At 47.0% G+C, this 22,805-nt stretch overlaps 1 protein-coding gene across 1 annotated transcript in view; it reads right to left on the bottom strand.

The window, feature by feature from the left end:
• Positions 1-463: 463 nt before the first annotated feature.
• The window catches only part of LOC124013874 (transmembrane protein 151B-like), a 49,805-nt gene continuing 27,463 nt past the window's right edge, over positions 464-22,805 (bottom strand). Inside the window, exons 2-7 of the mRNA XM_046328426.1 lie at positions 21,874-22,091; positions 18,747-18,873; positions 18,165-18,296; positions 11,369-11,508; positions 10,447-11,194; positions 464-475 (exon numbers count right to left, since the gene is read on the bottom strand). Coding sequence (XP_046184382.1) covers positions 464-475; positions 10,447-11,194; positions 11,369-11,508; positions 18,165-18,296; positions 18,747-18,873; positions 21,874-22,013 — 1,299 coding nt within the window. The 5' untranslated portion in view covers positions 22,014-22,091. The remainder of the gene's footprint in view (positions 476-10,446; positions 11,195-11,368; positions 11,509-18,164; positions 18,297-18,746; positions 18,874-21,873; positions 22,092-22,805) is intronic.

Genomic DNA, 22,805 nt, shown 5'->3' with positions numbered 1-22,805 from the left:
CCAGAAAGTAGTGCCCTGTTTGTCTAGGGAACAGGGTGCCACCCTGGCCAGAAAGTAGTGCCCTGTTTGTCTAGGGAATAGGGTGCCACCCTGGCCAGAAAGTAGTGCCCTGTTTGTCTAGGGAATAAGGTGCCACCCTGGCCAGAAAGTAGTGCCCTGTTTGTCTATGGAACAGGGTGCCACCCTGGCCAGAAAGTAGTGCCCTGTTTGTCTAGGGAATAGGGTGCCACCCTGGCCAGAAAGTAGTGCCCTGTTTGTCTAGGGAACAGGGTGCCACCCTGGCCAGAAAGTAGTGCCCTGTTTGTCTAGGGAATAGGGTGCCACCCTGGCCAGAAAGTAGTGCCCTGTTTGTCTAGGGAACAGGGTGCCACCCTGGCCAGAAAGTAGTGCCCTGTTTGTCTAGGGAACAGGGTGTGATTCGAAGATCGTCTTCCATCATAGTAATAATATAATTGTCAACCTGTCAACATTCGTACTGCAACACAAAGACATTCCGACAGCGTAGCGATGACATCACAGCGACAAAATGGAACCAATGTTGCCTGCACACGTACGTGGCGACCAGTGTGCGTGGCGACCAGTGTGCGTGGCGACCAGTGTGCGTGGCGACCAGTGTGCGTGGCGACCAGTGTGCGTGGCGACCAGTGTGCGTGGCGACCAGTGTGCGTGGCGACCAGTGTGCGTGGGCAAGTGGGGATCTCATGGGAATGCACGTATACGTGTGTGTGATTTATCTTGCCACCGTTCTCAGAAAAAGACAGAGACGACACCAAAGCAAAGGCTCAGTGTGTGTGAGCAAGGACTACACCGCTGAAAACAACCAGGTCATCCTCTGTTTGTGGTCAAGTTTGTCATTTAGTAGAATGTAATTCTCTCTCCCTCGTTGGCTAAACATTGGTGGGGCTAGGATCACAGCCCGTGCACCAGGACCACCTCAGATCGTCATAGAAACCACAAGGATCCAGTAATCCAACCATAGATACCGTTGATTACTGCCACGGGGAGGTTGGAGAGAGAGAGAGGGAGAGAGAGAGAGAGAGAGAGAGAGAGAGAGAGAGAGGGAGCTGCTTGTAACTCAAGCCCAGTTCCTCACCTCAAACTCTGGGTAGATACAGACAGCGGAGTGGGTGATGGTGCCCTATTCCCAATGTAGTGCCCTACTTTTGACCAGGGCCACATACCATATAAAGGGCAGTATGCATACACATAGGGCTGTCCCATAAAGCCTCTGGTCAAAAGTAGTGCACTACTCAGGAAATAGGGTGTAATGTGAGACGCCAAGCAGGCAGACAGTGATAACAAGGCTATAGGAGGTCAGAGAGGAAGGATCAGATATCCTCCATTTTGTTTCGCTGCGCTGGGTTGTTGGCTGTAGAAGAAAGGGTCCAGTGTGATGGAAAATAGATAGCCTCCTATCTGTAGAGGTGACTGTGAACACACACACACACACACACACACACACACACACACACACACACACACACACACACACACACACACACACACACACACACACACACACACACACACACACACACACACACACACACACACACACACACACACACACACACACACACAGTTTATAGAAGAACTGGTTCATGATGGCACTCTCAGATGATTGGATGCTCAGTGTCCATGTCTTTCCATAGCATGTTGAGCTGTTTCCAGAATGTTCCATCTAACTCCTCTCCTTCAGTTGGTGGAGAACGGAACTCTCGTTCTCCGTCCGTTCCATGGAAGACGAGATTAAAAAGAGGAATACACATGCTCTGTTTTTGTCTTTCATCTCCAGCATCCTGTCTTTTCTTTGCCCTCCTCTTCTCCTCTGTCTCAAAAGAGCAGATCCTAAATGGTGGCGTCCAATGTCCCGTCGCTGAAGGCGACATCCCGTACCTCCGCAAACATATTTAACAGCCCTCTTGTTTACCTATTTCAGAGAAACTTTTCCGGTCACTAAAATATGGAACAGGGTCCCATTTGGGAAACAGCCATCTTTTTATACAATCACCTATTCCTACAGTGTCTGCCTCCTACAGTGTCTGCCTCCTACAGTGTCTGCCTCCTACAGTGTCTGCCTCCTACAGTGTCTGCCTCCTACAGTGTCTGCCTCCTACAGTGTCTGCCTCCTACAGTATCTGTCTCCTACAGTATCTGTCTCCTACAGTATCTGCCTCCTACAGTATCTGCCTCCTACAGTATCTGTCTCCTACAGTATCTGTCTCCTACAGTATCTGTCTCCTACAGTATCTGCCTCCTACAGTATCTGTCTCCTACAGTATCTGTCTCCTACAGTATCTGTCTCCTACAGTATCTGTCTCCTACAGTGTCCTTGAAATCTATAAAACAACATACTCAGATAATATCCTTGCATAGATATTGTATCTGGAAAACATTCCAATGTTCAGTCTACTACCCTCCATTTAAAACTACTCTCTCTCTCTCCCTCTCCCTCTCCCTCTCCCTCTCCCTCTCCCTCTCCCTCTCCCTCTCTATTTCTCTCCCACATATTCTTTCGGTCTGCATTTCATCATATTATCAGACCTCTCTCTCTCTCTGTCATATTATCAGACCTCTCTCTCTCTCTCTCTGTCATATTATCAGACCTCTCTCTCTGTCATATTATCAGACCTCTCTCTCTCTCTCTGTCATATTATCAGACCTCTCTCTCTCTGTCATATTATCAGACCTCTCTCTCTCTCTGTCATATTATCAGACCTCTCTCTCTCTCTCTGTCATATTATCAGACCTCTCTCTCTCTCTCTCTGTCATATTATCAGACTCTCTCTCTCTCTCTGTCATATTATCAGACCTCTCTCTCTCTCTCTCTGTCATATTATCAGACCTCTCTCTCTGTCATATTATCAGACCTCTATCTCTCTCTGTCATATTATCAGACCTCTCTCTCTCTCTGTCATATTATCAGACCTCTCTCTCTGTCATATTATCAGACCTCTATCTCTCTCTGTCATATTATCAGACCTCTCTCTCTGTCATATTATCAGACCTCTCTCTCTGTCATATTATCAGACCTCTATCTCTCTCTGTCATATTATCAGACCTCTCTCTCTCTCTCTCTGTCATATTATCAGACCTCTCTCTCTCTCTCTGTCATATTATCAGACCTCTATCTCTCTCTGTCATATTATCAGACCTCTCTCTCTCTCTCTCTGTCATATTATCAGACCTCTCTCTCTCTCTCTGTCATATTATCAGACCTCTCTCTCTCTCTCTCTGTCATATTATCAGACCTCTCTCTCTGTCATATTATCAGACCTCTATCTCTCTCTGTCATATTATCAGACCTCTCTCTCTCTCTCTGTCATATTATCAGACCTCTCTCTCTCTGTCATATTATCAGACCTCTCTCTCTCTGTCATATTATCAGACTCTCTCTCTCTCTCTGTCATATTATCAGACCTCTCTCTCTCTGTCATATTATCAGACCTCTCTCTCTCTCTGTCATATTATCAGACCTCTCTCTCTCTCTGTCATATTATCAGACCTCTCTCTCTCTGTCATATTATCAGACCTCTCTCTCTCTCTCTGTCATATTATCAGACCTCTCTCTCTGTCATATTATCAGACCTCTATCTCTCTCTGTCATATTATCAGACCTCTCTCTCTCTCTCTGTCATATTATCAGACCTCTCTCTCTCTCTCTGTCATATTATCAGACCTCTCTCTCTCTCTCTCTGTCATATTATCAGACCTCTCTCTCTCTCTGTCATATTATCAGACCTCTCTCTCTCTGTCATATTATCAGACTCTCTCTCTCTCTCTCTGTCATATTATCAGACCTCTCTCTCTCTGTCATATTATCAGACCTCTCTCTCTCTCTCTCTGTCATATTATCAGACCTCTCTCTCTCTCTCTGTCATATTATCAGACCTCTCTCTCTCTCTCTGTCATATTATCAGACCTCTCTCTCTCTCTCTGTCATATTATCTCTCTCTGTCTCTCTCTCTCTGTCATATTATCAGACTCTCTCTCTCTCTCTCTCTGTCATATTATCAGACCTCTCTCTCTCTCTCTCTGTCATATTATCAGACTCTCTCTCTCTCTCTCTCTCTGTCTATTATCAGACCTCTCTCTCTCTCTGTCATATTATCAGACTCTCTCTCTCTGTCATATTATCAGACCTCTCTCTCTCTCTCTCTGTCATATTATCAGACTCTCTCTCTCTCTCTCTGTCATATTATCAGACCTCTCTCTCTCTCATCTGTCATATTATCTCTCTCTCTCTCTGTCATATTATCAGACCTCTCTCTCTCTGTCATATTATCTCTCTCTCTCTCTGTCATATTATCAGACCTCTCTCTCTCTCTCTCTGTCATATTATCAGACCTCTCTCTCTCTCTCTCTGTCATATTATCAGACCTCTCTCTCTCTCTCTGTCATATTATCAGACCTCTCTCTCTCTCTCTCTATCTGTCATATTATCAGACCTCTCTCTCTCTCTCTCTGTCATATTATCAGACTCTCTCTCTCTCTCTCTGTCATATTATCAGACCTCTCTCTCTCTCTCTGTCATATTATCTCTCTCTCCTCTCTCTCTCTCTCTCTATCTGTCATATTATCAGACTCTCTCTCTCTCTCTCTCTGTCATATTATCAGACCTCTCTCTCTCTCTCTGTCATATTATCAGACCTCTCTCTCTCTGTCATATTATCAGACCTCTCTCTCTCTCTGTCATATTATCAGACTCTCTCTCTCTGTCATATTATCAGACTCTCTCTCTCTCTCTCTGTCATATTATCAGACTCTCTCTCTCTCTGTCATATTATCAGACTCTCTCTCTCTCTCTCTGTCATATTATCTCTCTCTCTCTCTCTCTCTGTCATATTATCAGACCTCTGTCTCTCTCTCTCTGTCATATTATCAGACCTCTCTCTCTCTCTCTGTCATATTATCAGACCTCTCTCTCTCTCTGTCATATTATCAGACTGTCTCTCTCTCTCTCTGTCATATTATCAGACTCTCTCTCTGTCATATTATCTCTCTCTCTCTCTGTCATATTATCAGACCTCTCTCTCTCTCTGTCATATTATCAGACCTCTCTCTCTCTGTCATATTATCAGACCTCTATCTCTCTGTCATATTATCAGACCTCTATCTCTCTGTCATATTATCAGACCTCTCTCTCTCTCTGTCATATTATCAGACCTCTCTCTCTCTCTGTCATATTATCAGACTCTCTCTCTCTCTCTGTCATATTATCTCTCTGTCTCTCTCTCTCTCTGTCATATTATCAGACTCTCTCTCTCTCTGTCATATTATCAGACCTCTCTCTCTCTCTGTCATATTATCAGACTCTCTCTCTCTCTGTCATATTATCAGACCTCTCTCTCTCTCTGTCATATTATCAGACCTCTCTCTCTCTCTGTCATATTATCAGACTCTCTCTCTGTCATATTATCAGACCTCTCTCTCTCTGTCATATTATCAGACCTCTCTCTCTCTGTCATATTATCTCTCTCTGTCATATTATCAGACTCTCTCTCTCTCTGTCATATTATCAGACCTCTCTCTCTCTGTCATATTATCTCTCTGTCATATTATCAGACCTCTCTCTCTCTCTGTCATATTATCTCTCTCTCTCTCTCTCTCTCATATTATCAGACCTCTCTCTCTCTCTGTCATATTATCAGACTCTCTCTCTCTCTGTCATATTATCAGACCTCTCTCTCTCTCTCTGTCATATTATCAGACCTCTCTCTCTCTCTCTCTGTCATATTATCAGACCTCTCTCTCTCTCTCTGTCATATTATCTCTCTCTCTCTCTGTCATATTATCAGACCTCTCTCTCTCTCTCTCTCTGTCATATTATCAGACCTCTCTCTCTCTCTGTCATATTATCTCTCTCTCTCTCTCTCTCTCTCTGTCATATTATCAGACCTCTCTCTCTCTCTGTCATATTATCAGACTCTCTCTCTCTCTCTGTCATATTATCAGACCTCTCTCTCTCTGTCATATTATCTCTCTCTCTCTCTGTCATATTATCAGACTCTCTCTCTCTCTCTGTCATATTATCAGACCTCTCTCTCTCTCTCTCTGTTATCAGACTCTCTCTCTCTCTCTGTCATATTATCAGACCTCTCTCTCTCTCTGTCATATTATCAGACCTCTCTCTCTCTCTCTGTCATATTATCAGACTCTCTCTCTCTCTCTCTGTCATATTATCAGACCTCTCTCTCTCTCTGTCATATTATCAGACCTCTCTCTCTGTCATATTATCTCTCTCTGTCATATTATCAGACCTCTCTCTCTCTGTCATATTATCAGACCTCTCTCTCTCTCTGTCATATTATCTCTCTCTCTGTCATATTATCAGTCTCTCTCTCTCTCTCTGTCATATTATCAGACCTCTCTCTCTCTCTCTGTCATATTATCAGACCTCTCTCTCTCTCTGTCATATTATCTCTCTCTCTCTCTGTCATATTATCAGACTCTCTCTCTCTCTGTCATATTATCAGACCTCTCTCTCTCTCTCTCTCTCTGTCATATTATCAGACTCTCTCTCTGTCATATTCTCTCTCTCTCTCTCTGTCATATTATCAGACTCTCTCTCTCTGTCATATTATCTCTCTCTCTGTCATATTATCAGACTCTCTCTGTCATATTATCTCTCTCTGTCATATTATCAGACCTCTCTCTCTCTCTGTCATATTATCAGACCTCTCTCTCTCTCTCTCTCTCTGTCATATTATCAGACCTCTCTCTCTCTCTCTCTCTCTCTCTCTGTCATATTATCAGACCTCTCTCTGTCATATTATCAGACCTCTCTCTCTCTCTGTCATATTATCTCTCTCTCTCTGTCATATTATCTCTCTGTCATATTATCAGACCTCTCTCTCTCTCTCTGTCATATTATCAGACCTCTCTCTCTCTCTGTCATATTATCAGACCTCTCTCTCTCTCTGTCATATTATCTCTCTCTCTGTCATATTATCAGACCTCTCTCTCTCTCTCTGTCATATTATCTCTCTCTGTCATATTATCAGACTCTCTCTCTGTCATATTATCAGACCTCTCTCTCTCTCTGTCATATTATCAGACCTCTCTCTCTCTCTCTGTCATATTATCAGACCTCTCTCTGTCATATTTTCAGACCTCTCTCTCTCTGTCATATTATCAGACCTCTCTCTGTCATATTTTCAGACCTCTCTCTCTCTGTCATATTATCAGACCTCTCTCTCTCTCTATCTGTCATATTATCAGACCTCTCTCTCTCTCTGTCATATTATCAGACCTCTCTCTCTCTCTCTGTCATATTATCAGACCTCTCTCTCTCTGTCATATTATCAGACCTCTCTCTCTCTCTCTGTCATATTATCAGACCTCTCTCTCTCTGTCATATTATCTCTCTCTCTCTGTCATATTATCAGACTCTCTCTCTCTCTCTGTCATATTATCAGACTCTCTCTCTCTCTGTCATATTATCTGTCATATTATCTCTCTCTCTCTCTGTCATATTATCAGACCTCTCTCTCTCTCTGTCATATTATCAGACTCTCTCTCTCTCTCTGTCATATTATCAGACTCTCTCTCTGTCTCAGACCTCTCTCTCTCTCTCTGTCATATTATCAGACCTCTCTCTCTCTCTGTCATATTATCAGACCTCTCTCTCTCTCTCTGTCATATTATCAGACCTCTCTCTCTCTCTGTCATATTATCAGACCTCTCTCTCTGTCATATTATCAGACCTCTCTCTCTCTCTGTCATATTATCAGACCTCTCTCTCTCTCTGTCATATTACCAGACCTCTCTCTCTCTATCTGTCATATTATCAGACCTCTCTCTCTCTATCTGTCATATTATCAGACCTCTCTCTCTGTCATATTATCAGACCTCTCTCTCTCTGTCATATTATCAGACCTCTCTCTCTCTCTCTGTCATATTATCAGACCTCTCTCTCTCTCTCTGTCATATTATCAGACCTCTCTCTCTCTGTCATATTATCAGACCTCTCTCTCTCTCTCTGTCATATTATCAGACCTCTCTCTGTCATATTATCAGACCTCTCTCTCTCTCTGTCATATTATCAGACCTCTCTCTCTCTCTCTGTCATATTATCAGACCTCTCTCTCTCTCTCTGTCATATTATCAGACCTCTCTCTGTCATATTATCAGACCTCTCTCTGTCATATTATCAGACCTCTCTCTCTCTCTGTCATATTATCAGACCTCTCTCTGTCATATTATCAGACCTCTCTCTCTCTCTGTCATATTATCAGACCTCTCTCTGTCATATTATCAGACCTCTCTCTCTCTCTGTCATATTATCTCTCTGTCATATTATCAGACCTCTCTCTCTCTCTGTCATATTATCAGACTCTCTCTGTCATATTATCAGACCTCTCTCTCTCTCTCTGTCATATTATCAGACCTCTCTCTCTCTGTCATATTATCAGACCTCTCTCTCTCTGTCATATTATCAGACCTCTCTCTCTCTGTCATATTATCAGACCTCTCTCTCTCTCTCTGTCATATTATCAGACCTCTCTCTCTCTCTGTCATATTATCAGACCTCTCTCTCTCTCTCTGTCATATTATCAGACCTCTCTCTCTCTCTCTGTCATATTATCAGACCTCTCTCTCTCTCTCTCTCTCTCTCTCTCTGTCATATTATCAGACCTCTCTCTCTCTCTCTGTCATATTATCAGACCTCTCTCTCTCTCTCTGTCATATTATCAGACCTCTCTCTCTCTGTCATATTATCAGACCTCTCTCTCTCTGTCATATTATCAGACCTCTCTCTCTCTGTCATATTATCAGACCTCTCTCTCTCTCTCTATCTGTCATATTATCAGACCTCTCTCTCTCTATCTGTCATATTATCAGACCTCTCTCTCTCTCTGTCATATTATCAGACCTCTCTCTCTCTCTCTGTCATATTATCAGACCTCTCTCTCTCTGTCATATTATCAGACCTCTCTCTCTCTCTGTCATATTATCAGACCTCTCTCTCTCTCTGTCATATTATCAGACCTCTCTCTGTCATATTATCAGACCTCTCTCTCTATCTGTCATATTATCAGACCTCTCTCTCTCTGTCATATTATCAGACCTCTCTCTCTCTGTCATATTATCAGACCTCTCTCTGTCATATTATCAGACCTCTCTCTCTCTCTGTCATATTATCAGACCTCTCTCTCTATCTGTCATATTATCAGACCTCTCTCTATCTGTCATATTATCAGACCTCTCTCTCTCTGTCATATTATCAGACCTCTCTCTCTCTCTGTCATATTATCAGACCTCTCTCTGTCATATTATCAGACCTCTCTCTCTCTCTCTGTCATATTATCAGACCTCTCTCTCTCTCTGTCATATTATCAGACCTCTCTCTGTCATATTATCAGACCTCTCTCTCTCTCTGTCATATTATCAGACCTCTCTCTCTCTCTGTCATATTATCAGACCTCTCTCTCTCTCTCTGTCATATTATCAGACCTCTCTCTATCTCTGTCATATTATCAGACCTCTCTCTCTCTCTCTGTCATATTATCAGACCTCTCTCTCTCTGTCATATTATCAGACCTCTCTCTCTCTCTCTCTGTCATATTATCAGACCTCTCTCTCTCTGTCATATTATCAGACCTCTCTCTCTCTGTCATATTATCAGACCTCTCTCTCTCTCTGTCATATTATCAGACCTCTCTCTCTCTGTCATATTATCAGACCTCTCTCTCTCTGTCATATTATCAGACCTCTCTCTATCTCTGTCATATTATCAGACTCTCTCTCTCTGTCATATTATCAGACCTCTCTCTCTGTCATATTATCAGACCTCTCTCTCTCCAACATCCCCCTCTTTCTTGTCCTGTACTACAATATCCCTTCTTTCCACTGTCAGACTATGACAATCAATCTATTTAAATTTGATCTGTTATTTAATGCCTTTTGTTTCTGTTAGTTTACTATTATGTCCATCACATCATCTCCACCATGGCAGCTCTCCTCTCCGTGTACGATCAACACTGGGAAGAAAAACGCATCGTGATAAGACGGAGGTCTATCTCTCTCTCCCTCCCTCACCCCCTCATCTACCTCTCCTCCTCCTCCCCCTCCCTCATGCGCTGCTTCTTCATCTCTCTCCTCCACCTGCTCTTCATCCCTCTCTCCTTCCAGAACTCCTCGACTCTCCTCCTCGTCATCCTGACCCTGCCGGGACCCTAACCCCAGTAACACTCCTCCTCCTCCGTCCTCCCCACGTCCTCCTCCCAGTCCTCCCCCCATACTACGAGAGTGAAGCAGACTCGCCGGTCTCGGCCGTGTTCCCCCTAGTCTCCCTAGAGAGAACCCACTACGACTCAACACTAACCTCCCTCCTCCTCCTCCTCCTCCTCCTCCTCCTCCTCCTCCTCCTCCTCCTCCTCCTCCTCCTCCTCCTCCTCCTCCTCCTCCTCCCTGCCCTCCCCCGCCACCCCCTACGCCGTTCACCCTCATCTCAGCCACGGTGCCGTTCAGCAGAGCTTGATTCCCTGTCGGTGCCCTTAGCCTGGACGGTAGGCTGGAGCTGGACGTGGTTCTCCGGCACCGGGGGCAGCTCTGGAGGAGGTAAGCCGAAGAGAAGGCCACTGGGTGGGCCATACCAGCTGGGATGCCCCCCTGGATGGGGTCTGAGCCTGGAGCTCCAGGTGTGGAGGTGGTGGTGTTAGTTTCTCCTGTTCCACCGACTCCTCCATTACTCTCTCTCTCCAAGTCCATGAGAAGAGCTTCGGAATACGAAGGAACCATTTGTTGATTACAGCGAATATGCCACTCCAGCTCCGTCATGTCCACCGTGTTCACCCGCGATATCGCTCTGTAGCTCGACCCGCCGTTGGCACTCCTCTCTCCTCCCGTCGTTCCTCCGTTCTCCGTCACTCCGTCGCCTCCTCCGTCCTCACGGATCGTCTCCTCTCCGAACAGTTTCTCCACGTGGTAGTGTACGTACGCCGTGCGGTACTCCGACACGACCCGGAGCGGCCAGGAGAAGAGGAACACTGAAGCTAGCCAGAAGACACGGGGTCGGGAATACCACGGTTGCCGGGTTGGGTCCGGGAACGCCAGGATATGCTCCCGGAAATCAACGTTCTTTAGATGCATCCCCTCTCGCGCTTCCATGTAATCATCCAGACCCTCGTTGTCTCCGAAGAAGTGTGCTCGCTGGGTGAGGTATGCAGCCTCCGCACGGGCGCTGGCGAAACTGAAACGGAGGAACAATTGATTCATTGACAGATTGGATTTCATAGCGCTTTTCCAGTAGCACAAACCAGTCTAAAAGGTGGGAAACTCAACTCACAAGAAAAGTATATTTTTCTGAATTTTCAACAATTCTTTGTAAAAGAATATCTAGAATTCCAAATGTGTGTGTGTTCACCTGAAACACTTGGTGAAGCGGAGCCTGACAGCCGGATGCTCCTGAAGGCCCTGGAGCTCTTTGGAGACATCTTTAACCTGGTGGCGACCGTAGTCAAACTCAGAGCTGGAGGCGTGGGTGTTAACCCTCTCATGGTACACCTGGTACAGAGAGACAGGTTACAGGGGTAATGTAGAGGGGTAATGTAGAGGGGTAATGTAGAGAGGTAATGTAGAGGGATTACAGAGAGACAGGTTACAGGGGTAATGTAGAGGGGTTACAGAGAGACAGGTTACAGGGGTAATGTAGAGGGGTTACAGAGAGACAGGTTACAGGGGTAATGTAGCGGGGTTACAGAGAGACAGGTTACAGGGGTAATGTAGCGGGGTTACAGAGAGACAGGTTACAGGGGAAATGTAGAGGGGTTACAGAGAGACAGGTTACAGGGGTAATGTAGAGGGGTAATGTAGAGGGGTTACAGGGGTAATGTAGAGGGGTTACAGGGGTAATGTAGAGGGGTTACAGAGGTAATGTAGAGGGGTTACAGAGAGACATGTTACAGGGGTAATGTAGAGGGGTTACAGGGGTAATGTAGAGGGGTTACAGAGAGACAGGTTACAGGGGTAATGTAGAGGGGTTACAGAGAGACAGGTTACAGGGGTAATGTAGAGGGGTTAGAGAGAGACAGGTTACAGGGGTAATGTAGAGGGGTTACAGAGAGACAGGTTACAGGGGTAATGTAGAGGGGTAATGTAGAGGGGTTAGAGGGGTAATGTAGAGGGATTACAGAGAGACAGGTTACAGGGGTAATGTAGAGGGGTTACAGAGGTAATGTAGAGGGGTAATGTAGAGGGATTACAGAGAGACAGGTTACAGGGGTAATGTAGAGGGGTTACAGAGAGACAGGTTACAGGGGTAATGTAGAGGGGTTAGAGGGGTAATGTAGAGGGGTTAGAGGGGTAATGTAGAGGGTTACAGAGAGACAGGTTACAGGGGTAATGTAGAGGGGTTAGAGGGGTAATGTAGATGGGTTACAGGGGTAATGTAGAGGGGTTAGAGGGGTAATGTAGAGGGTTACAGAGGTAATGTAGAGGGGTAATGTAGAGGGTTACAGAGAGACAGGTTACAGGGGTAATGTAGAGGGGTTAGAGGGGTAATGTAGAGGGGTTAGAGGAGGTAATGTAGGGGGTTACAGAGGTAATGTAGAGGGGTAATATAGAGGGTTACAGAGAGACAGGTTACAGGGGTAATGTAGAGGGGTTACAGAGAGACAGATTACAGGACACCCGTTGTTGTCTTAGCTATCTCTCCCAATCAACACCTGTGATTGCTTTATGCCTCGCTTTATGTCTCTCTCAAATGTCAATATGCCTTGTATACTGTTGTTTAGGATAGTTATCATTATTTTAGTTTACTGCGGAGCCCCTAGTCCCACTCTAAATGCCTCCTCCCACACATGCTGTGATCTAATATCACAGCATGTGTGGGAGGAGGCATTTAGAGTGGGACTAGGGGCTCCGCAGTAAACTCACCCATCATAACTACGTCCAGAGATGCAACCTCTCTTATCGTCACTCATTGCCTGGGTTTACCTCCACTGTACGTACCCACACCCTACCATACCCCTGTCTGTACATTATGCCCTGAACCTATCCCACCACGATCAGAAATCTGCTCCTTTTATTCTCTGTCCCCAACGCACTAGACGACCAGTTCTTATAGCCTTTAGCCGTACCCTCATCATACTCCTCCTCTGTTCCTCTGGTGATGTAGAGGTTAACCCAGACCCTGCGTGTCCCCAGCTGCTCTCATTTGTTGACTTCTGTAACCGAAAAAGGTTTCATGCATGTCAACATCAGAAGCCTGCTGTAAGTTTGTTTTACTCACTGCTTTAGCACACTCCCTGATTCCCGGCTTGAGAAGGCAACCAACAATTATGAGATTTCCATCGCCAACTACAACATTTTCCATCAAGATAGAACTGCCAAAGGGAGAGGAGTTGCAATCTACTGCAGAGATAGCCTGCAAAGTTCTGTCATACTTTCCAGGTCTATGCCCAAAAAGTTTGAGCTACTAATTTTGAAAATTACTCTCTCCAGAAATAAGTCTCTCACTGTTGCCGCCTGCTACCGACCCCCCTCACCTCCCAGCTGTGCCCTGGACACCATTTGTGAATTGATCACCCCCCATCTAGCTTCAGAGTTTGTTCTGTTCGGTGACCTAAACTGGGATATGCTTAACACCCCGGCAGTCCTACAATCTAAAATAGATACCCTCAATCTCACACAAATTACCAATGAACAACCCTAAATCCGTAAACATGGGTACCCTCACAGATACTATCCTGACCAACTTGCCCTCCAAATATACCTCTGCTGTTTTCAATCAGGATCTCAGCGATCACTGCCTCATTTTTTTTATGAGGAAAGTCAGTTAAGAACAAATTCTTTTTTTCAATGACAGCCTAGGAACAGTGGGTTAACTGCCTGTTCAGGGGCAGAACGACAGATTTGTAACTTGTCAGCTCGGGGATTCGAACTTGCAACCTTTCGGTTACTAGTCCAACGCTCTAACCACTAGGCTACCCTGCCGCCCCATTGCCTGCATCCGCTATGGGTCTGCGGTCAAACGACCACCCCTCATCACTGTCAAACGCTCCCTAAAACACTTCTGCAAGCAGGCCTTTCTAATCGACCTGGCCCGGGTACCCTGGAAGGATATTGACCTCATCCCGTCAGTCGAGGATGCCTGGTCATTCTTTAAAAGTAATTTCCTTGCCATCTTAAATAAGCATGCCCCTTTAAAAAAATGTAGAACTAAGAGCAGATATAGCCCTTGGTTCACTCCAGACCTGACTGACCAGCACAAAAACATCCTGCACTTGCATCGAATAGTCCCCGCGATATATAACTTTACAGGGAAGTCAGGAACCAATACACGCTGTCAGTCAGGAAAGCGAAGGCTAGCTTTTTCAATCAGAAATGTGCATCCTGTAGCTCTAACTCCAAAAAGTTCTGGGACACTGTAAATTCCATGGAGAATAAGAGCACCTCCTCCCAGCTGCCCACTGCACTGAGGCTAGGTAACACTGTCACCACCGATAAATTCACAATAATCAAGAATTTCAATAAGCATTTCTCTATGGCTGGCCATGCTTTCCCCCTGGCTTCCCCAACCCTGGTCAACAGCTCCGCACCCCCGCAGCTACGTGCCCAAGCCTCCCCAGCATCTCCTTCACCAAAATCCAGATAGCAGATGTTCTGAAAGAGCTGCAAAACCTGGACCCATACAAATCAGCTGGGCTAGACAATCTGGACCCTCACTTTCTACAATTATCTGCCTCCATTGTTGCAACCCCTATTACCAATCTGTTCAACCTCTTTTTCGTATTGTCCGAGATCCCTAAAGAGTGGAAAGCTGCTGCGGCCATGCCCCTGTTCAAAGGGGGTGACACTCTAGACCCAAACTGCTACAGACCTATATCTATCCTACCATGCCTTTCTAAAGTCTTCGAAACCAAGTTAATAAACAGATCACTGACCATTTCGAATCCCACCGTACCTTCTCCGCTGTGCATTCCGGTTTCCGAGTTGGTCACGGGTGTACCTCAGCCACGCTCAAGGTACTAAACGATATCATAACTACCGTCGATAAAAGACAGTACTGTGCAGCCGTCTTCATTGACCTGGCCAAGGCTTTTGAATCTGTCAATCACCATATTCTTATCGGCAGACTCAATAGCCTTGGTTTCTCAAATGACTGCCTCGTCTTATTCACCAACTACTTCTCAGACAGAGTTCAGTGTGTCAAATCGGAGGGCCTACTGTCCGGACCTCTGGCAGTCTCTATGGGGGTACCACTGGGTTCAATTCTCGGGCTGACTCTTTTCTCTGTATATATCAACAATGTTGCTCTTGCTGCGGGCGATTCCCTGATCCACCTCTACGCAGACGATACCATTCTGTAAACATCTGGCCCTTCGGCTTCCAATTTCACAACAATCCTCGGCGATATCATTTACAAAATAGCCTCCAATACTCTACTCAGCAAACTGGATGCAGTCTATCACAGTGCCATCCGATTTGTCACCAAAGCCCCATATACTACCCACCACTGCACCACCCACCACCTGTATGCTCTCGTCGGCTGGCCCTCGCTACATATTCGTTGCCAGACCCACTGGCTCCAGGTCATCTATAAGTCTTTGCTAGGTAAAGCTCCGCCTTATCTCAGCTCACTGGTCACGATAACAACACCCACCCGAAGCACGCGCTCCAGCAGGTATATCTCACTGGTCATCCCCAAAGCCAACACTTCCTTTGGCCGCCTTTCCTTCCAGTTCTCTGCAGCCAATGACTGGAACTAATTGCAAAAATCGCTGAAGCTGGAGAAATATATTTCCCTCACAAACTTTAAACATCAACTATCTGAGCAGCTAACCGATCGCTGCTGCTGTACATAGCCCATCTGTAAATAGCCCATCCAATCTACCTACCTCATCCCCATATTGTTTCTATTTACTTTTCTGCTCTTTTGCACACCAGTATTTCTACTTGCACATCATCATCTGCTCATCTATCACTCCAGTGTTAATTTGCTAAATTGTAATTACTTCACTACTATGGCCTATTTATTGCCTTACTTCATGCTATTTGCACACACTGTATATAGACTTTCTTATTTTTCTATTGTGTTATTGACTGTACGTTTGTTTATACAATGTGTAACTCTGTGCTGTTGTTTGTGTCGCATTGCTTTGCTTTATCTTGGCCAGGTCGCAGTTGTTCTCAACTAGCCTACCTGGTTAAATAAAAGTGGGAAAGAATTATAATATAGAGGGGTTACAGAGAGACAAGATTACAGGGGTAATGTTTTATGGGGGGGTAGAGAGAGACAGGTTACAGGGGTAATGTTGTATGGGGGGTAGAGAGGGACAGGTTACATGGGTAATGTTTTATGGGGGGGTAGAGAGGGACAGGTTACATGGGTAATGTTGTATGGGGGTAGAGAGGGACAGGTTACAGAGGTAATGTTGTATGGGGGGTAGAGAGGGACAGGTTAGAGGGGTAATGTTGTATGGGGGTAGAGAGGGACAGGTTACATGGGTAATGTTTTATGGGGGGTAGAGAGGGACAGGTTACATGGGTAATGTTGTATGGGGGTAGAGAGGGACAGGTTACAGAGGTAATGTTGTATGGGGGTAGAGAGGGACAGGTTAGAGGGGTAATGTTGTATGGGGGTAGAGAGGGACAGGTTACATGGGTAATGTTGTATGGGGGGTAGAGAGGGACAGGTTACAGGGGTAATGTTGTATGGGGGGTAGAGAGGGACAGGTTAGAGGGGTAATGTTGTATGGGGGTAGAGAGGGACAGGTTACAGGGGTAATGTTGTATGGGGGTAGAGAGGGACAGGTTAGAGGGGTAATGTTGTATGGGGGTAGAGAGGGACAGGTTAGAGGGGTAATGTTGTATGGGGGGTAGAGAGGGACAGGTTACAGGGGTAATGTTGTATGGGGGTAGAGAGGGACAGGTTAGAGGGGTAATGTTGTATGGGGGGTAGAGAGGGACAGGTTACATGGGTAATGTTGTATGGGGGTAGAGAGGGACAGGTTACAGGGGTAATGTTGTATGGGGGTAGAGAGGGACAGGTTAGAGGGGTAATGTTGTATGGGGGTAGAGAGGGACAGGTTACAGGGGTAATGTTGTATGGGGGGTAGAGAGGGACAGGTTAGAGGGGTAATGTTGTATGGGGGGTGGAGAGGGACAGGTTACATGGGTAATGTTGTATGGGGGTAGAGAGGGACAGGTTACATGGGTAATGTTGTATGGGGGTAGAGAGGGACAGGTTACAGAGGTAATGTTGTATGGGGGTAGAGAGAGACAGGTTACAGAGGTAATGTTGTATGGGGGTAGAGAGGGGACAGGTTACAGGGGTAATGTTGTATGGGGGGTAGAGAGGGGACAGGTTACAGGGGTAATGTTGTATGGGGGTAGAGAGAGACAGGTTAGAGGGGTAATGTTGTATGGGGGTAGAGAGGGGACAGGTTACAGGGGTAATGTTGTATGGGGGGTAGAGAGAGACAGGTTAGAGGGGTAATGTTGTATAGGGGGTAGAGAGGGACAGGTTAGAGGGGTAATGTTTTATGGGGGTAGAGAGAGACAGGTTACAGGGGTAATGTTGTATGGGGGGTAGAGAGGGACAGGTTACAGGGGTAATGTTGTATGGGGGTAGAGAGGGACAGGTTACAGGGGTAATGTTGTATGGGGGGTAGAGAGGGACAGGTTACAGGGGTAATGTTGTATGGGGGTAGAGAGGGACAGGTTAGAGGGGTAATGTTGTATGGGGGTAGAGAGGGACAGGTTAGAGGGGTAATGTTTTATGGGGGTAGAGAGAGACAGGTTCCAGGGGTAATGTTGTATGGGGGATAGAGAGAGACAGGTTACAGAGGTAATGTTTTATGGGGGGGTAGAGAGGGACAGGTTACAGGGTAATGTTGTATGGGGGTAGAGAGGGACAGGTTACAGGGGTAATGTTGTATGGGGGGTAGAGAGGGACAGGTTAGAGGGGTAATGTTGTATGGGGGGTAGAGAGAGACAGGTTAGAGGGGTAATGTTGTATGGGGGATAGAGAGAGACAGGTTACAGGGGTAATGTTGTAGTGTAATTGAACTCAGAGCTGGAGGTGTGGGTTTTCACCCCTTCCTGCTAACCTGTGTGTATATCCTTACCTGTGTGTATATCCTTACCTCTGTGTATATCCTTACCTGTGTGTATACCCTTACCTGTGTGTATACCCTTACCTGTGTGTATATCCTTACCTGTGTGGTGGTATAAGCGTCTCCGTTGCGATACCTGGTCACCTGTCTGGTCCGTCTGACGTAGTGGTAACTGATGGCCTTCCACCAGATACAGGGAGTGGCCTGCTGGAGTTTTGTGACACGCTCATACACCTGGGGACACACACACAGTCAGTCTCCCCAACTCACCTGGACACACAGTCCGTCTCCCCAACTCACCTGGGCACACAGTCAGTCTCCCCAACTCACCTGGACACACAGTCCGTCTCCCCAACTCACCTGGACACACAGTCAGTCTCCCCAACTCACCTGGACACACAGTCAGTCTCCCCAACTCACCTGGACACACAGTCAGTCTCCCCAACTCACCTGGACACACAGTCAGTCTCCCCAACTCACCTGGACACATAGTCAGTCTCCCCAACTCACCTGGACACACAGTCAGTCTCCCCAACTCACCTGGACACACAGTCAGTCTCCCCAACTCACTCTACTAAACACCCCTTGCCCACTTTACCAAAGCCAATTAGATTTCCCCAAAATAACAACAGATAGAGACACACAATGACAGTCTCAACCAAAATGAAAGTCAAAGTCACGTACCTCTGCCGTCTCCGCGTGAGCCAAAATGGCGGTCTTGGAGTAACAGTGCCAGCATTCCACTAGATACACCACATACAGCATAGCTAGGAAGGCTAGAGGAATATACACATAACCACTGGAACATGGGCTGTAGAGGAGGGAGAAGAGAGGAGGGGGGAGGGAGAGAGAGAGGAGGATGGAGAGGAGGGGGGGAGAGAGAGAGAGAGGAGGAGGGGAGAGAGAGAGAGAGAGGAGGGGGAGGGAGAGGGAGAGGAGGGGGAGAGGAGAGAGAGAGGAGGGGGAGGGAGAGAGAGAGGAGGAGGGAGGGAGAGAGAGAGAGAGAGAGAGAGAGGAGGGGGAGAGAGAGAGAGAGAGAGAGAGGGGGAGGGGGAGGGAGAGAGAGAGAGGGGGGGGAGAGAGAGAGAGAGGAGGGGGGAGAGAGAGAGAGAGAGAGAGGAGGGGGAGAGAGAGAGGAGGGGGAGAGAGAGAGAGAGAGAGAGAGAGAGAGAGAGAGAGGAGGGGGAGAGAGAGAGAAGAGGGTGAGGGAGAGAGAGAAGGGAGGGGGAGGGAGAGGGAGAGGAGGGGGAGGGAGAGAGAGAGGAGGGGGAGGGAGAGAGAGAGGAGGAGGGGAGGGAGAGAGAGGAGGAGGGGGAGGGAGAGAGAGGAGGAGGGGAGGGAGAGAGAGAGGAGAGGGGGGAGGGGAGAGAGGAGGAGGGGGAGGGAGAGAGAGGAGGAGGGGGAGGGGAGAGAGAGAGGAGGAGGAGGGGGAGAGGGAGAGAGAGGAGGAGAGGAGGAGAGAGAGAGAGAGAGAGAGAGAGAGAGAGAGAGAGAGAGAGAGAGAGAGAGAGAGAGAGAGAGAGAGAGAGAGAGAGAGAGAGAGAGAGAGAGAGAGAGAGAGAGAGAGAGGAGGGGGGAGAGAGAGAGGAGGGGAGGGAGAGAGGGAGGAGGGGGAGGGAGAGAGAGAGAGAGGAGGAGGGGGAGAGAGAGAGAGGGGAGGAGAGAGAGAGAGAGAGAGAGGAGGGGGGAGAGAGAGAGGAGGAGGGGGAGGGAGAGAGAGAGAGAGAGAGAGGAGGGGGAGGGAGAGAGAGGAAGGGGGAGAGAGAGAGGAGGGGGGGAGAGAGAGAGAGGGGGAGAGAGAGAGAGGAGGGGGAGAGAGAGAGGAGGGGGAGAGAGAGAGGAGGGGGGAGAGAGAGAGAGAGAGAGAGGGGGAGGGAGAGAGATAAGGGGGAGAGAGTGAGAGAAGGGGGAGGGGGAGAGAGAGAGGAGGGGGGGAGAGAGAGAGGGAGGGGGAGGGGGAGGGGGGAGAGGATGGGGGAGAGAGAGAGAGAGAGAGAGAGAGAGAGAGAGAGAGAGAGAGAGAGAGAGAGAGAGAGAGAGAGAGAGAGAGGGGAGAGAGAGAGAGGGGGGAGGGGGAGAGAGGAGAGAGAGGAGGGGGAGGGAGAGAGAGAGAGGAGGGGGAGGGGGAGGAGAGAGAGAGAGGAGGGGGAGGGGGGAGAGAGAGAGAGGAGGGGGAGGGAGAGAGAGGAGGAGGAGGGGGGAGGGAGAGAGAGAGAGGAGGGGAGGGAGAGAGAGAGAGAGGAGGGGGAGGGGGAGAGAGAGGAGGAGGGGGGGGGAGAGAGAGAGGAGGAGGGGGGGGAGAGAGAGAGAGAGAGGAGGAGGGAGGGAGAGAGAGAGGAGGGGGAGAGAGAGAGGAGGGGGGGAGAGAGAGAGGGGGGGAGAGAGAGAGGGGGAGAGAGAGAGAGGGGGAGGGAGAGAGAGAGAGGAGGGAGGGAGAGAGAGAAGGGGGAGAGAGTGAGAGAGAGAGGAGGGGGAGGGGGAGAGAGAGAGAGGAGGGGGAGAGAGAGAGAGAGGGGAGGGGGAGAGAGAGAGAGAGGAGGGGGAGGGGGAGAGAGAGAGATGAGAGGGGAGGGGGAGAGAGGATGGGGGAGAGAGAGAGAGAGGGGAGAGAGAGAGAGAGGAGGGGGAGGGGTAGAGAGTGAGAGAGAGGAGGGGGAGGGAGAGAGAGAGAGGAGGGGGAGGGAGAGAGAGGAGGGGGAGGAGAGAGAGAGAGGAGGAGGGAGGGAGAGAGAGAGAGAGAGAGAGAGAGAGAGAGAGAGAGAGAGAGAGAGGAGGGGGAGGGAGAGAGGAGGAGGAGGGGGAGAGAGAGAGAGAGGAGGGGAGGGGGAGGAGAGAGAGGAGGGAGAGAGAGAGAGAGGCGGAGGAGGGGAGGGAGAGAGAGAGGAGGGGGGAGGGGGAGAAAGGAAGAGAAGTTAGAGGAGGGAGAAAGAGAGAGAAAGGTCATGTTCATACAAACACAATCAAACTTTATTTAAAAGTTCGGAGGCTCCATATGGATGGTGTGACGGAATTGTGGAGCCTCTGGAGGCAGACAGAGGCCAAACTGAGCTCTGTACCGCATCGCCGTGCGCCACCCAAATGTTGGAAGTGTGAATGCCATGACTTCTGCAGAGACCGCAGTAAATGCAGAGGCTTTTAGGAATGTACAGATAGCCTCTTGAACTGGATGGAGGATACAAACACAATTCAACTTGAATCTAACTTTATTTAAAAGATAATGTAACTTTATTTAAAGTGTATTTTACTTTATTTAAAGTGTAATAAACTTTATTTAAAGTGTAATAAACTTTATTTAAAGTCTATTTAACTTGATTTAAAAGAGAATTGAACTTTATTTAAAAGAGAATATAACTTTATTTAAAAGAGAATTTATCTTCATGTAAAGTGTATTTAAATAAAGTTAACTGTATTTGAAGTGTATTTAACTTTAATTAAATGTGTATTTAACTTTATTTAAAAGAGAATTTAACTTCATTTAAAAGAGAATATAACTTTATTTAAAAGAGAATTTATCTTCATGTAAAGTGTATTTAAATAAAGTTAACTGTATTTGAAGTGTATTTAACTTTATTTAAATGTGTATTTAACTTTATTTAAAGTGTATTTTAAACCCCACTAACACTTATTTACAGCAGTAAAAACAAAACCATAAGAGCGATAAACAAAGCAACAGAAGAGACAATTAACATAAAACACAAAAGGGTCAAATTAGAAAAGCAAGATTCCCTGAAGAACATTTCTTGAAGATTCGCTGTATTTTCTTTTTTTAGGGTAGTGGGAGACGACTGAAGTAAACGTAACACACACTAACCTGTCAAGGTGTAGTTGAGGCAAGCCAGAGGAGGTGGCGGTAGTGGCAGCCGTAGCCGAGACGACCACGTGCTCCCCGGAGCCCAGGACAGGCACACGGCAGACTGCACACCAACCCAGCATGGCGAAACACCCGTACATGAGAAGAGTCAAGAGGAGGCACTTCCAGTGAGACTCACGACACAGAGAGGCGGCATAGGACTTCTGGAGGGGACGCTGCTGTTAGGGGGGCGGACGAACGGACGACGAAGTAAATAGCAAGTTCACTTCTATTGCAGTGTCATATAACACCAACACCTATACTGCCCTACCAAGCAAAAAGGCAGTAACTATTCATAGTGTGGAACTGAGAAAGTTAGTTTTTATTTACCGTTACTGTTGACATGACCCCCATTTACTCCTGAACACAATTACAACAGAGGCAGGATACTTGTCCGCGTGATTAAGCACGTATTTAATGTTGCAAAAATGACATGAACTCATTCTCGAACCAGATGAGCAGTTACTGGCCTTTTTTTGCTTGCTAGGGCAGCACAGATCTCTGTGAGTGATAATGTTGTAAGCCCTCACAAACCACAGATTACAGCAGCAGGTGTTATGTTAGAGGGGAGATAATTAAAATATCACAGCAACACACAATGATAATGTTGTAATCCCAAAACAATTACAGGACAGAGTGAAGATTAGAGTGTCCCCCCCCCACACACACACCTCTCCTATCTGTGTTTCTCTGTCTCCTGTGAGGGGGGGGGGTGAGAGAGTCCATGTCCTGAGTGTGTAACCTTAGATGCTCCAGCAACACACAACATATAGGCATGGTGTGTGTGTGTGTGTGTGTGTGTGTGTGTGTGTGTGTGTGTGTGTGTGTGTGTGTGTGTGTGTGTGTGTGTGTGTGTGTGTGTGTGTGTGTGTGTGTGTGTGTGTGTGTGTGTG

The sequence above is a fragment of the Oncorhynchus gorbuscha genome, linkage group LG25 (assembly GCF_021184085.1).
Source record: "Oncorhynchus gorbuscha isolate QuinsamMale2020 ecotype Even-year linkage group LG25, OgorEven_v1.0, whole genome shotgun sequence".
NCBI lineage: Eukaryota > Metazoa > Chordata > Actinopteri > Salmoniformes > Salmonidae > Oncorhynchus > Oncorhynchus gorbuscha.
This window is presented reverse-complemented; position numbering and strand designations above follow the sequence as displayed.